Source organism: Strigops habroptila, chromosome 1 (genome assembly GCF_004027225.2).
Source record: "Strigops habroptila isolate Jane chromosome 1, bStrHab1.2.pri, whole genome shotgun sequence".
Classification (NCBI taxonomy): Eukaryota; Metazoa; Chordata; class Aves; order Psittaciformes; family Psittacidae; genus Strigops; species Strigops habroptila.
This window is the reverse complement of record NC_044277.2, coordinates 90,259,155-90,275,379: the sequence shown is the minus strand read 5'-3', so window position 1 is coordinate 90,275,379 and position 16,225 is coordinate 90,259,155. Positions and strand designations below refer to the sequence as shown.

Below are 16,225 nucleotides of genomic sequence, written 5' to 3'. Positions count from 1 at the left end.
TTTATTTTACTTACAGACAATGGAGGTAGCACTTCCGCCTCAGTAGATTTCACAATTGGAGATGAAAATCTGAACACAGGACTGCCAACATTACTTGCTGGTGGTACCTGTATTTTCAAAAGAATTAAGGTTTGTATCACCCTGGTGAAACAATAGCAGCTACCTGAATTCACTAACAGGTATCCTGCAGTGAAGTTGGGAAATGTGATGTTTGATACTTATTGCTAACCCACAGACAAGAGTTACAATAAAAGAAAACAAAGTTTTCAAATGGGCATATAGTACAGTATCATAAAAACCAAATCCCAGAAACCGAGAGAAATCACCGAGATGCTACTTAGATCTAAACATATTAAATACATGGAAAGGCAGACCAGGCAGACGAAGAACCTTAAACTAACTCAGCTCAGCTGTAGTCAGACCTTCAGCAAATACCTTAACATGTTAAAGCAGGTACCTGCTTCAAAACATACAAGAATATTTCAAGTACTTTGGAACAGATGAATGTTTATTTTATTGCAATAATATTCTGATTATGGCACCCTAGGCTCATATTCTACACTAGGCTTATATGACCCTTTATGCTACCTCCAATTTAACAACTTAACTTGGCATAAAATCCCAAAAAAATCTCCGTAGCATTTGAAGCAGTTACACAATTATGTTAACTAGAAGTTTGCAAAAAGATGGACAGAGGCCAAACCAAAAATTTTATGTCCCCCCTTCTCCCCCCAGAATACCTTATTTATTCAACAGGATATAAACTAATGTTGGTTAGTTTCATGGGCACCATGGAAGAAGTTAACATACAACAAAGCAGATGTATATTCATCCTAAAAATGTATTCACAATATACAATAAAGATTTACCTTCATCATCGCTCCTGTTGAGACAGTGCTTGGTGACGATGAGACAGTACTACTGGCAAGAAAATTGAAGTTGAATGAAGGCAGCGATGCAGCACTGATGGGTAAGGGTACTTTCGGTAGTACTGGTTCTTCCACTTCCTAGGTGTAAATTTTAATTATTGTAATTTTAATTTTTTATCTTTAAGAAGTTCTGAATTTTATTTTTTCGCTTTAACCTGAAATTTACAACTTTTTTTTCTTTTTTACAAGACACACTTACCTTCCCACCCCAGCTTACCCGTAATTTCCTAATGAAGTTAAATATAACCAACAGACCTACAGATTAAAACAAAGCAAGTTTTCAAAATGAATCCTAACCTCTCCAGCTCAGTCTGCCACATCATTTTAATTTCTAGCAGGCCTGTTTCCATACAATACTACATTCACCACCTGTCCAGAAAGAATACTGAAAGCTAGCTCAAAATTGTTACCTGTGCAGAACACAGAGGGGCACAGATCAGATTTATTTTTGTTTTCTCTACTTTAGTTATTAAACATTTAGAGAAACATCATCCTTCCCAATTATCCTCTCATCTCTTCAATTAAGAGTACACTCTCAAAACAAATGAGAAAGTGTTCCTCTTGCAAAATTAAGTAGGACAGCTGTCAAAGATTCTGAAGTCACTACTGCACTGAACTTGGAAAAAGGTAATGTTTAAAGTATGTGGGTTCCATAGAGTACCAAAAACCCCAAACCAAAGCACAAAACACCAAAAAAGAAAACCTGACTAGCAGCACAGAAGATCATACTCTGGTAAATCTAGTCTGTATCACGTATCAGGATGCAAATTTAAAACTCAGAAACCAGTGTACCTTAAAAACTTCTGGTCTTATCCTTGCCTTTTCAATGATTTGATTCCGAAGATTTGGTTAGTTAGGGTTTAAATGGGAATAGCCAATCTAGTCATAACTTGCACAGTAGTACCAAGATCTACTCAGAAGTGACTATGCAGAGATGTAAGTTGCTACTACAGAAATTTAATGTAGCCTACAGCTTACATCTTTCACAGTTTTGATTTGAAGAGTCTATTGGACCTCAATATTCAGACCATTTGTATCATAGAAATGTTCTCCAGTATTAACTATTTCTTCATTTTGCATCAGCCAGAAGACTAATATAAATTTTCTATATTTAAGGTTCAATAGTAGGCAGCTTACATTAAGAAAAACAAGAAAAATAATCTTTGGGATAGCCAGGACCATATTTTTACTAAATAGACTTTTCCCATTACATTAAGAAAAAACCTTCTCATGATGAGTTTGATTAAGTGTCAGAAATTGTGAATTATCATCAGCAAACATGCAGAACACTGTCTTCTGCTTCAGACTCTTGGCCTGTATCTTCCTACATGACTTAAATATGAAATAACAAATCAAATAAGCTTTGTTTACTTACCTGGCACTTGTTTCAAACATCACTCCTTTTATAAAACTCTACAAACCTCCACCGAAATTTGTTCATTAAACTGTTAATAACTTTATAGTGCGAAGCATCTCCAAGAATATGACTAAAGATGTCAAAAATGTAAAATCAAAGTTGAGGCACTTAAACAGATAAGCAAACTGGAGCCTGCTCTGAAACCCACAGCAAGAAAACCACAAAACTGAAATGGCATTATGATAAATCAGTATGAGGCAACAAAACTGGCATAACCTCAGTTACCTTCAGTAACCTCAGTGAGAGCAATTAACTTAAGTGTTAATTAACTTACCTGTTGCTCTTGTCCAGGTTTTGATATATAGTGTACTCCTCTTTCCCTTCTCATCTTGCCACCACCACCCACTCCTCCTGAAGACAGACCGTTGGATGCAGGAGTACTGAATTTGGGGTAGGTCAAATTGCTGGCACAGAATAACAATAGGTAGTTGAGGAAAGGGATGGAGGGGTGGCAAAAAGGAAAAATACGAACTAATTGTTTCAAGCTGTTACAACCACTATTAGTCCTAGAACTGACACCTTCCAATCAGAATCAGGAAAAATACTGTTCCACAAGTTGCTCAATGCTGGTAAATATCTCTTAAGTAAGAGCAGCTAAGAGAAGAACAGCTAAGTAACAGCAGCTATGAGAAGGACATACATAAGAAACAGTCACAACACCCATAAAGGAATGATGACTAAGCCAGAAAACCTGAAATAGAAGAACTGATTTAGATTCTTATTTTCTAATGTTTTCTTTTAATAGTCCAGACAGTGGAAATTTTGACTGCCAGTTCTCTGAGTCTGTGATGAGCATGTAACTTTGCAGGGATATAAAAGGATAACTAAAAATATATGTGGGGGGAGAAAGAGAGAGCGTGCCTCTGTGTGTGCTTGTGCACATGAAATGCTGCAACAGCTCTTATGGAATAGAGAGGCTTAAACTTGTGTGGCAAGATAAAACGGCAGAAACTTCAGAAGCAGCTCTGGCTTTCCTGGGGACATCAGCAGAAGCAGCAGAGGTGTCTGGGTGTGCCAACATTCCAAAAATCTTTTCAGACATGAATACAGATCCCTTTTGTAAGGCATACAAAGGCACTTCTCTGTTCATTACAAAAGCCTAGATCCAAACCAGAAAGATTTCCTAATACAAGTGGGAAAAGAAAACCCCCCTAAAAAAAAAATCAAAGCAAACAAGAAAAAAAAACCCCAATGCCAAACCAGAAGTGAACTAAGGAGTAACAACAATAAAAAGCAGTATGGCATCAAAATGAAGTATCCCTGGGAAAAATTACCGTATCAAAGCTTATCCTGCAGCCAAGCAGTCAGTCATTACAAAAGTACATTTGATCACACTGTAAGACACCAGGTCAAGTTTCCAGAAGACTGAGGAACAGAATTGGTCTGAACTTGTGAGATACTTGCAGTCTGCTTAGCACTTAACCACTGAGAGGAAGCCAGATCCTTAAGGCCATATGCTCATACTTTTCCCTAATCCAAACTGACAATCAACTCGATTGATTGAAAAAAAATCTTATGTCAAAATAGAGCTTTATTCAGACAACTATAGCCTGTCTGTAATAGCCCACATTTCTCTCTTCTGTTAGCACCTGTCAGCTTCTAAGGGGCAAAGACAGTTTTCTGTCTTCAGGCAAGTAAGTCCAACCTACGATTCTGACTCAGGTTTGAAAAATAAATAGCCCCTGGTAGGCTGAACAGAGATGTACCAAAGTACTGCAGGTTAGCTGCATAAAGGTGGAAGGCCCACATGTATTTGAAGGAAGACGTCTGGTTCTTTTGTTGCATGTACTTCCTTATCTTGAGAGCCCTTGTAGCCTTGTCCATGACTATGTCTCTATACACAATGGAATGCCTGTTTAACCTGGTATCGAAGGGACTCTGGCCAGCTGCCTCTCATCAGTGTTTTGTTCCTGCTCCACAACATGACACCCAACAGAGACTGGCTTTATAAAACTTTTTTTTTTTTTAAAAGGGACTACCTACTCTACGGACAGAAGTGGAACATACAACTTGGGAACCAAATAAAAAGCAGTATCAGTTTTCTGGATTTCCCTTCTACGTGGAGAAGAAAGGATTCTACCAAAGAAAATTTAGAACAGTTTGAAAACCCACAATTAAAACATAACATCTGTTTGCACTTGTGCCAAACCCTTAGAGCCATCCCTAAAAAGGTGGTAGCTGTGAAGTAGAACTATCAGATGCCAAAACAAAGGCTTGGTTTGTTGTGGGTTTTTTCGCAAGCCAATGAATACCCAAGGCAACATAAGAATTGCTTGGAAGATGAACACAGACAACAAAATACAATTCCCTGCTACTGTTCTTTGAAAGGGATGAAGCCTCCAGAAAAGGTATCCTTTGAATGCCAAGTGTCTTAACTCAAGCACTACCCAAAAGACTAGTTGCCCAGAAGGGAGAACCATCAATATTATCTGGAGGTGAAGTCATTCTACCTAAGCCAAGCAAGCAGTGTAATGCAAGACTATCTCCTCAAGAAGAAATACAATTATTAACTCTCCTGGAATTCTGTGTTTTACAGACAAGTTGACATTTGGCCTCAGATGATTCTAAAGGGCTCCTGTTTTTTATGCGAACTCACAGAGCAAACAAGTGACTCTGCCATGAAAGAAGCATTAAAAAATTATCTTCCTCCAGGTTTCTGCTTCAAAAAAACCCCTACAAATTAAATATACACCTGAACTGTAAGCCACTTCACCTTATAAAGAATCTTTCAGGAAGAATAATTCCTTTAGGACAAAGTTTACTGACTTCAAGCAATTAAATAATTAGCTGAAACTAATAGGTGCCCTCCCTCCAGTGAACATCAAGATGCACAAATGGTTGAACTCTCTCGTAATACAATCTTTTCACTGTATTTTCCATTCCCTTCACTGAGAACTGTTACTGCCCTTCCAAAAGAAGGCAGGCATGCAGACTATAGTGATAAAAGAGAGAGCTTTCTTCTTCCAAGTGTTTTGAATTAATAGATATGACATACCTTTCAGATGGGTTTACTCGCTGTTCTGCAGGAAAACTCTTCTCTCTCATACCCTGGAAGTTAAGTTTGATTTATTTCAAGATTTATGTGAATGTATTTATAAAATACATACAAAGCGAAGAGAACCAACCAGACATGGTTTGTGTTGTTTACATCACTAAATATACATCATCTACATAAGCTTGTCCTCTAACCATTATGACAATCTGCTTTGATCTCTGGCCTACAAAGTCCATAAACTTAAACCTGATTATTAAGATCAGACTGATACTGGAAACATGGGGGTTTTTTTCTGAAAGAGATGCCAGTCTTGTTTTAAGGAAAGTTTACCAGGGACTCCATCTACACCAAAGTGATCAGAATGGGTAACCGTTAGAAATCTCACTCGGAGCCCGTAGCTCACCTGAGAGAGTTTATACACAACATCAGCATGTTCCATCAGTGACAGCTTTGTGTACAGGAGCATACAAAAAGGAATGTTGTTTCTGCATTCAAACATTTTTTCACTGAGAACAGCCTGACCCAACAGCACATCATCACATTCTGCAGTTAACCACCAACCACTTACTGTTCCAAAAATACATTTAAATCCATAAAACCTCAAAGCATTTCTTTCAAAATGGCTCTCCCCCCCCACTTTAATGCTTACCTCATGCTATTGGTACTCTTTGCCAAGAAAGAGCATCTTATTAGAGTAATTGGCTAAAGACATTCCAAGGTTGTAAAAAGCAGGCAGATAAGGACCAGAAAATTACTTACTTTGTGCTTTGTAGCTACCCTCTGGTGAATTTTGCTGGAATCAGTAGCTGGAGTCAGAGATGGTTTAAAATACTGGGTCCGACTCCCTGACAGAGAGATTGCCTTTGGTGTCACGAGTTTCTGGACAGGTGGAAGCTGCGATTCCATCTTTGAAAGGGAAGCAACAGTCGATTTATTCTTGCGCCCATGCAAAGTGCCACAGCATTTACTGATGAAAAAAGCTACAGAACTATAAAACTCCCATAAGTCTCAGCACCCAGTGAAAATTATTTGGAAGTGTTGAAAGCATTTAGCTTGCAGAGGGAAATCACCAGAAAACCTGTTATGAAATCCAAAAAGTGATAGAAGTAGCCAAACTCTGACTGAATCCTATTTTAAAATTTGGCAGTTATCTTTATAGACAAAATAATTAATGTTCCTATAATCAAAATAACTCATGTTACTATAATATGCTTCCATATTTTCCTCTCCTCTGTCCACACTGTAATATTCTTTTACTGACTTAATCCATTCATTTAACATTCAAAGTGTTAAGCAGCTAATGGTTGCATTTTTCCTCCTTTGAAGCAACAATTTAAAAAAAAAAAAAGTTCTAAAGTAATTTTGAAATAGTCTCATTTATTAAAACATGTTCCAATGTTCCAGATTTGTATTAGATGCACTTAAAGAGTACTGGTTTGACTTTGCTTGTCAAAGCAATTTTCAGACAAGTGCTAATTTTTAATAGAAAGCACTGTACAGCCTGCAAAACTGACTTAACTGAATTGTGAAACAAAAAAGGTACAAGATTCACCAAAGGCTTCATCTGCAGTCTTAGGGATCAGAAGAGTGAGACTTGGGATGCATGCTATTATTTAAATTAACATCGAAAGAAAATTGTTTTTACAATGCTGCTTTAATTTCACAGTATCTCCCAACTCTTGGTAATAAAATTCATGTTGTACTATCTATAAAGTGGTTAAAAGTACTTCTTTCTAAAATCTATTATACTCATTTTGAAATCATGAGTAAAACATGTTTATTTAAGTTCACAAACCCATTTTGAGTGAAAAATGGTCCACTGCTCTTTTTAAATGTAAACAGAATAGAATCAGAACAGAATAGTTGGAAGGGACCTAAACGATCATCTAGTCCAACTGCCTGACCAATGCAGGGCTGACCAAAGGTTAAAGCATGTTGTTAAGGACATTGTCCAAATGCCTCTTCAACACTGACAGGCTTGAGGCATCAATCACCTCTCTACTAAGCTTGCTGTAGTGTTTGATCACCCTCGTTAAAGAAATGCTTCCTAATGTCAAGTCTAAACCTTCCCTGACTGATGCAGCTTTGAGCCACGTGTCCTGTCACTGGATCCAAGAGAGAAGAGCTCAGCACCTTCCTCTCTGCTTCCCCTCCTCAGGAAGCTATAGAGAGCTCTGAGGTCACCCCTCAGCCTCCTCTCTCCAACGCTAGACAAACCCAGTGTCCTTAACTGCTCCCATAGGACACTCCTTCCAGCCCTGTCACCAGCTTTGTTGTCCTCCTCTGGACACTTTCAAGGGCCTTAACTCCCTTCTTAAATTGTGGGGCCAGAACTGGACACAGTACTCAAGGTGAGGCTGCACCAACACTTAGTACAGTGGGATAATCACCTCTGTCGACTGGCCGGTGATGCTGTGTTTGATGCACCCCAGGATGTGGTTTGCCCTCTCGGCTGCCAGGGCACATGGCTGACTCACATCGAGCCTGCAGCCAACCAGCACCCCCAGGTCCCTTCCTGCAGGGCTGCTCTCCAGCCACTCCGTTTGCAGTTTATACTTGTGTCCAATGTTACTCTGTCTCAGGTGCGGAATCATAGAATAGTTTGGGTTGGAAGGGACCTTTAAAGGTCATCTAGGCCAAACCCCAACCTGCAATGAGCAGGGCCACCTTCAAGTAGACCAGATTGCTCAGAGCCCTGTCCAACCTGACCTGTTTCCAGGGATGGGGCATCTACCACCTCTCTGGGCAAGCTGTTCCAGTGCTTAATCATCCTCATTGTAAAAAAAGTTCTCCCTTACATCCAGTCTGAATCTACCCTCTTTTGTCTTAAAACCATTTACCCCTTGTCCTATCACAACAGGCCCTACTAAAAAGCCTGTCCCATCTTTCTTATAGGCCCCTTTAAGTATTGAAAGGCTGCAATAAGGTATCCCTGCAGTCCTCTCCAGGCTGAATAACCCCAACTCTCTCAGCCTTTCCTCATAGAAGAGGTGCCCCATCTCTCTGTTCATTATCATGGCCCTCTTCTGGACCTGCTCCAACAGGTCCATGTCTTCCCTGTGCTGAGGACTCCAGAGCTGAACACAGTACTCCATGTTGAGTTTCATCAGAGTGGAGTAGGATAGAATCACCTCCCTCAGCCTGCTGACCACACTTCTCTGGGTGCAGCCCAGGATACGGTTGGCTTTCTGGGCTGTGAGCGCACACTGCTGGCTCATGTATAGCTTTTTATCCACCAGTATCCCCAAGTCCTTCTCCTCAGGGATACTCTCAATCCCTTCATCCCCCAGCCTGTATTGATGCCAGGGGTTGCCCTGATCCAGGTGCAAGACCTTGCACTCGGCCTTGTTGAACCTCATGAGGTTCACATGGGCGCACTTCTTGAGCTTGTGCAGGTCCCTCTGCATGGCATTGTGTTCCTCAGGCATGTTAACCACACCATTCAGCTTCGTGTCTCCTGCAGACTTGCTGAGGGTGCACTCAATCCCTCTGTCTACATCACTGATGAAGATCCAGCATTTGTTCTCATTCATTTTCATGCCACTGATTATTGCCCAATACTCCAATCTATCTAGATCCCTCCACAAGGTCTCTTGTCCCTCAAGAGAGTCAACAGCACCTCCCACTTCTGTATCATGAGCAAACCTGCTAATGATGCATTCAGCTCCTGCATCCACAAATCACTGATAAAAATATTGAACAGAACTGACACTAGAATTGAGCCCAGAGGAACATCGCTGCTGACCGGTCACGAGCCAGATTTAGCCCCATTCACTACAGCCCTTAACACCATGCCATTCAGCCAGTTCTTCACCCAGTGCCCTGTAAACCTGCTCATCCCACACCTGCACAACTTGTCCAGAATGATGCTGTCAGAGGCAGTATCAAAAGCCTTACTAAAATTCACCACCTTCCCTTCACCCATAAGGCAGGTAACTAATTTGATATTCTTACACAATAAGGTCAAGACAGGAACATACAATGAAAAAAACAAGTCACCCAGTTAGATATTTAATACACCAAGAGCTATTCTGGCTGGTGCAACTCCTCAAAATAAGAAAAATACCACAAAGAATACCAGCAAAAAATTCTGCTGGAGTGCTCAAGTGTTCTGTCAACCATACATTTGCTTTAGCAGGAAACACTCAACCTTCTCCTCCCCTTCTCAGCCAAGGCTAACCTTCCCCTGCCAAACTTTATGAATTCTAGTATTATGAATAGACAATTTCTCTACTTTTACCCAGTGACAGCTGCATGCAACATTCGCTTCTGACTGACGTCAGGCCCTACGCTGCAAATCTGGTAGATCTTTCTTAATGCCTCATCACAGGTGTAGTTCCACAATTTAATTGAGAATCCATATCAGCTTTGTTTTCAATTATTTAGATAATATTTATGGTAAAGAAATTATATGCTCTACTTTTCAACATTCTTGTAATTTAGCATATGGGGAAAGATGGTACAGAAAATACAAGATGTTTGTAAATTCTGAAGCGCCCGTAAAATAAATTATACTTCTAATCAAGGGATTAGCATAGAAACTTCTTGAGAGATTCTGTCCATAAAGATAATATAATTCTAAACCTGAGAAATCTTCACAGTCCTTCTAGCATGGGTAGAAAAGACATTTTTAGCAACTTCCACACAGCCGAGACAGCTATAATTCATGTAACACTAGTATTAACTTGAATTCATGTGTACGCTGTCACTGATGTTTGTGACATTTCTTGTAATAGCTATAAAGAATAGAAAGTTATCTAACTCAGCTTAAGACGTTACTGGTTCTTACCTGGTTTCGCTTGGATTGGAAGGTAGTAATATTCAGCCCACTCCTGTCCAAAGGCTAAGGGGGAAAAAAAGAGTAAATATTAGAGGACAATTTATTTTTTTTCCTAAGAGAGGGTTCCATCAACAAAAACGTGGGGGGTTTGTGATCAACTTACAGAAGAAAGCGGACTAGAAGACGGAATCCTTTTAGCATCCTGTTGAAAAACAGTACAATAAATTAAACTGGACACTACGTAAGGAAGATCTTCATCCTACACTAGCACATTTACTGTGTTTTTTCAAACACATGAAATAAAACAGATGAAAAGGAGTGCCATTTACCGCCAAAGGACTTGACATCTTCTCCAATGACTGCAAGATGCGCCGTGCTGTGGAACTTGTCACACCACAGGATTGCACATTTGCTTGTTTAGCTTTCATTTGTCTTCTTACTGGTGGCTGAAAAATTAGCATTGCAAGTGTTATGACGCTGATTTTTTAAACATGCATGTATTTTATGCCCTGTGGCTACACCGATGACAGAAAAATGCACTCACTAGGCATTCAAGCCATGAAGAGGAAAACACACTCTACTGACTTTACAGACATTTAAGAGGGGCCCCACACACCTTGCACGCAGGATAAAGCAACAAAAGAAATACTAAACTGTAAAAGGTCATAAAAGGGAAGATGTTAGACCTGTAGGGTCTCTGAACCACTAATCAGGAAAACAGAACTGAAGCAAAGGCTTGTGATGTACAAAGTACTTTCACGAACAAAACAGATCTCAGAGTTTCATGATGGTGTAAGCGTAAAACCAACATATACAATCATCATCAGGAATTTCTAGTTTTACTTCTCTTGCTTCCTCTCTTCCTCCAAGACTACACTTGACTGCAGATCTTTTTCCTCTGTTTAAAAAGATAAAGATCTGAACTGTAACAGATCTAAACATACTACACTGAAAAAGTAAACTGGTTTATTTGTACCACATGACTTTGAATACAATAAAAATATAATGAAATATAAAAAATATTTAAAAACCACGCTTTTTTTCAGTGTGACTTTCTTCTTTCAATTATGTTAAACCCCTCATGTAACCACATCACGCTTATCAAGCTGCTATGTGCAGACAGAATACAGACTAAACAGCATGTAAAAAACACAAGCAAGACTTGCTGTAATCTGCAACATGCAGCAACAAGCAAGCTAATCTCTCCTTCAAAAGCCTAGTATTTTGGTTCCTCTTTTCAGCACAATCCACATTTATTTTGTAGCAAATAGAAATAGCTGACCAAAGAGGGCTCCTAGTTACAGGAAGTTTTGAGTGTTCTGAAGTTGAAGTATTCTTGATTTAACACCAAGTCAGAACAAACTACAATTTTCAAGGTGTCCCCTAAGTCAGGAACTTGGAGGTCCCCTTTGTTCCATGGCAGAAATATGCTGCCAGAATAGGTCCAGCAAACTCTTATTTCCAGTTCCTTAAATAAAGTTCCTTGTGACTTCTGATTTTATTTTTTTTTAAATAAAGGTAATTTTGACTTAAACACATTCCAACCTAACCAGATTTTATTGACTTCCTTTTAAAATCAACTCTGGCTACTGAGAGTTGGCAGCATTTTTAATTTCCTGGTTCATTTTAGAACACGAAGAACTCTTAGGGGCAAGTAACTCTTTTCAAGAGCTAACTGAATGATACTAAAATAGAAAGCATTTTATTGTTTATCCTGAGATTGGATTTAGGACCGCATGCATCCCTCTAGGCAACAGAAGAGCAAACGATCAGCCAAGTTGCCTTTTAGACGCTAGTATAGTAAAGAGTGCACAGTTTTACACAATATATTCATAGCATGAATGTAGGTATGCTTGCATAAGATCTACAGACAAGTATCAGGCAGGCAGTTTTTGCTACTATAAACACAAGTTATGCCATTATTGGTTTTATTTACATGTTATTTTAATATAATACAGTCAGTAGGCAGTATTTTTAAAGAGTTGACAACAGAGGAAATCCCAACTACAAACAACTAGCCAGAACCTAGGTTGTTACCATCATTCTTGTGCATCACAACAAGTATTTCTACATAAACTGTTAAAAAATAATTTAAACGGAAGTTGTTCTTTTCTACTCTTGTAGGTTGAGAGGGCAAAATAGGAACTGTTGCCACATTTTCAGCTCCCTGCTCACAGCTCTTTCGGCAGTGTCACCCCTTCTGTATTTTGCTTACATTTTCCCTCAGGCTGCATTGCTATTCTCATACCTGATAAGGAGCAATTCGTGCTTTTGTCTCCCTTGCTGCTGCAGCTGCGCCTCCATAAGTGGTCTTCCCAGGGTAAAATGGAGAATCCCCAAGCTGGCTTGTCTTAAAGACAGAAGTGTTTCCAAGTGACTACAGAATGGTATTAAGATAAGTGGTTAGTAATATGGCTACAAATTCAAACTATTTAAAGTTGATACTGTGCAGTACTTACAGGAGAGGGAGATCCAAAAGCAGACAAATTGAATGCAGGTTTTTTAGAGCTAGCTGCAGGATGCTGTGAGAGGGAATGAGATCTTTCAGCTTCTGTGGACCAGAGCAGTGGTGCTGAAGTATTTTTTGAAACTGTGATATCTGCCAAAACGACACATGCTGTATGTAAATGCCTTGTGTACATAGAGAACTTTAATACTGAAGATCACACTAACACCGGAGTTCCTTAATACAGAGGTCTTACAGAATTAAAAGTCCCCTAACAGGCATTTCTCCAGCACTCTGTAACCTTCAGAGCTCTTCAAACAGATCAATTTCACATATTGTATGAAAACCAAGCGTCAGCTCTTAACTTGGAAGTCTGTTCACAGAACTGCAAATACGTTACCTTTCAGTAACCTCTCGAAAGCATGCACAACAAGTTAATAGTATGCTTCCAATGCAATGCAGAGCAATTTCATTTTTTCTTCTTTCACAGTAAAATAAAAGGGAACTTCATAAACACTGGTGCATCTATAATAATACAAAGTTTTTCCTAGGTTGGTAAAGGGTTAGAGGCCAGCATAGGTCAGAACTACACAGGTTTTAAACCTGAAAAATTCCCCAAAGGCTAACTTCCCCAAACTAACAGAGTTTACAACCTACTTTCCATGTATGTTTTATAGAGACACACCAGTAAGCTCTAGTGTACTCTGGCTATATTGCTAAACTCTGTCAACATCCACTCTGCATTGGAAAAACATGTTCTCCAGAAAACTTGCTGAGCACACGTCAATCCCCATTTATACTGGGGGGGGGAAAGGAGAGGGGCTAGAAAAAGCTGCAAACCTGTTGTTTGCCCTTTCTCAGTGAGATCACCTAAGTCCCCATCTACATCAATACAATGGTTTGGGGTCTGTTTGTTTGGTTTTTTTTAACTTTAAAATGGTGTACATTCCTTACTGAATTCAGCAAAGGACATAGCAGTATTAACAACTGATGCCTTCTACCAGGAAAGGACAAAAAACCAGCCCAGAACTTGCTCAGTCAGACTAGTTTCTTTATTGACTCCTGGTGAAAACAGGAAAATATCTATTTGTGTTTCTATTTGTCACCTGTACTTATTCACAGTTAAGCAGCTGTCAGTCAAATATCGCAAATCACTCTTCCTTCTAGGCAATCAGCCTAGCTGTCCAGCTACAGAGAGTCATCTTCGGACCCTACTATCTGAATTTAAGACTTACAGATAACCAACCTAAAACTGTGTTTATCAGCACCGACTCAACATCAGAGTCTCACAAATGCATTCCAAAGCATGGTTATATTAAAAAGGTGACAGGCGTATATACTTCTAAAATATTAAAAATTAAATATAATTCTAACATCCAAAGCTGATAGTCACCTACTTTATTTACTAAGGTGATGTAGAATATTAAAGAATGCAAAGTACTTCATGTTATCAAGAATCAATTAGAGAACATGAAAGTTACCTTTATCAGATGCTCTAGAGGAGAAGCCACTGGTTGTTGAGATGTTATCATCATCATGCTGAGAGGTAGAATCTTTTATTTCTCTTACAAGAGACAGCCCAGGACTGCCAATGCCAAGAGAAGAAGATGTAGAGGGCTGACAATGTGGTACTGTAGAATCCAACATGGTACAGTTCAAATGGCTCCGATGAAGAGAGGGCCTTGTTAACACATCTGAGTAGTTCAATGCAGATCTACTCGTGGATGGTTCTAAACAAGAACAGGGAGACAATTAACTTTCCTATAGGCAAGCTCACAGAAGCCAAAACCTGTTTTCTATCAACAGTCATGCTATTGCCAAGTTTCAAGCACAAAAATAGAGAAGCCAAATTTAACTTCTTCCTCACTCAGATAGGGTTTCATCTGTCTGATTACAACAGCAACACTGCTTGTAATACTAAGTATTAATGTCCTGTTAAGAAGCAGTTAATGATGAGGTTTTACAACACCAGATTCTGACCCCATGTTCAAGTGCTGTAACACTGGGTCTTTCACTAAATCAAACATGTACATCCTTCTTTTGTTGACAAAGCTTGAAATAAGCTTTCCAAAATTTGAAGTTACATGCCAAGTTACAGACTTGCAGTTTACAGAATCTTGTAACACAGATGATGTTAATCTGAATACATGACATGAAAATGAGTATTTCCAGAGATTGGGGGGGGGGGGGGGGGGGGAAGTTGTTTGTTTTGATGCCATCATCCCTTTTCCCAAATTCTACTACATCAGGTCATGCTACAGGCAAAACATTATCCAGTAACTTTTGAGATGTGGGCACAAAGAACAAGTAAGCATCACGGCCTCAGTTGCAAGATAGGCATTTTTTGCCTCATGAACCACTTCAGTGTCCTGCAAGAGGTGGTCTCACAGCTCCAAACTGCCACCCGAATGGATCAGCTATTAATGAATATCTTGCCTGATATCCATGTAAGTCCACAGTCTCTCCTGGGAATTCTGGATATGACCACGATTTTGAGTCACTATCCTCTTGATATTTGCACTGAAGCTTAAACTAGCTAGTGCAATCCTCATAACCACCACAGGACTAGTAATTAGTTCTCCAAAGCACTGGTAGATTTTTAGGACTGTCTTGTTCGAGAGAAAGTGTTATCACGTTGAAGGCTGGCCAAGCAAAGGAATACAGCCTCTAGCACACTGATACCTCAGAGCTGAAGAAACAAGCATTCTAAAATTATAACAGTAGTAATAATTTAAATTAAAAAAAAAACCCAAAAAAATTTCTTATTAACTATAGCAAGAAAGATTGGCCTACAGCATCCACAGACTGCAATGCAAGCTACTAAAGGTTCTAGGGTGTCCATCTGCTCCTAATTTTTTAGAGCTAGAAAGTTTGCTGTGCAGCTGTTCTTACTGAAAGATCCTTTCACACAGTTCTTCAGGAAAGCCAACATGTGTTCCTCATTCATGAAGACCTTCTCTATTCCTTTATCCAAACTCATCCTCAAGCTACAGCTACACAGAAAGTAATAAAGCTCCTTATTTACCATTAGATGACACTGCTGGCAAAGGTATTTCCTCATTATTTTCCATTCTGCCAACAACAGAAGCAACTGACTTTCCACACAGATGGCTATGTACGTGTGCTCGGACAAAACTTCTCTACTTAATTAAGTTCCACAAAACTGCTAATTTAAGAGAAACTCAAATGAGAGCATATGCAAATTTACAGAGGAGAACTACAGAAACAGTGAGAGATACAGGTACAAAACATGGATCTTTTATACGGTGAAGGGTTGCAAACTTCTTTGCCATGGGTCCAAACAGGTTTTCTAAGATCCGACGCTAGCTATGCTCATACCTTAATGTTACCACATATTTCAAAAAATAATGTATTTTGAAAGAAATTTTGAAAGAAACATATTTCAAAGAGAATAATGTCACAGTCCAAGTTCCCCAGTTCTTCATTAAACTAACATGGGACTTTACTAAATTGAAGAAGCCCAAAGAAACAAACCCCCCCTCCCCCAAAAACCAACAACAAAAAAGTCAGGACATGAGCAGGAATTTTCCTCTGGCACTCTATCATCTGGTCTTTTGTTTTGAGGACAACAAAACAAATTAATGTTTTTATTACCTTAGGCAATTAGAGAGACATTCTTTCCAGACCTTTCAAAGAC

General features: G+C 39.2%; 1 protein-coding gene across 8 annotated transcripts in view; it reads right to left on the bottom strand.

Moving 5' to 3' along the window:
• NUP153 (nucleoporin 153) overlaps positions 1-16,225 on the bottom strand; it is a 45,855-nt gene that overhangs the window by 13,945 nt on the left and 15,685 nt on the right. For 6 of the 8 annotated variants that reach the window (XM_030506280.1, XM_030506273.1, XM_030506264.1 and 3 more), the window contains exons 3-13: positions 14,049-14,297; positions 12,581-12,720; positions 12,370-12,498; positions 10,451-10,567; positions 10,285-10,323; positions 10,131-10,184; positions 6,101-6,247; positions 5,342-5,394; positions 2,621-2,750; positions 870-1,007; positions 15-107 (exon numbers count right to left, since the gene is read on the bottom strand). In XM_030506280.1, coding sequence (XP_030362140.1) covers positions 15-107; positions 870-1,007; positions 2,621-2,750; positions 5,342-5,394; positions 6,101-6,247; positions 10,131-10,184; positions 10,285-10,323; positions 10,451-10,567; positions 12,370-12,498; positions 12,581-12,720; positions 14,049-14,297 — 1,289 coding nt within the window. The remainder of the gene's footprint in view (positions 1-14; positions 108-869; positions 1,008-2,620; positions 2,751-5,341; positions 5,395-6,100; positions 6,248-10,130; positions 10,185-10,284; positions 10,324-10,450; positions 10,568-12,369; positions 12,499-12,580; positions 12,721-14,048; positions 14,298-16,225) is intronic. The other 2 variants (XM_030506272.2, XM_030506290.2) reach the window with 2 other exon arrangements.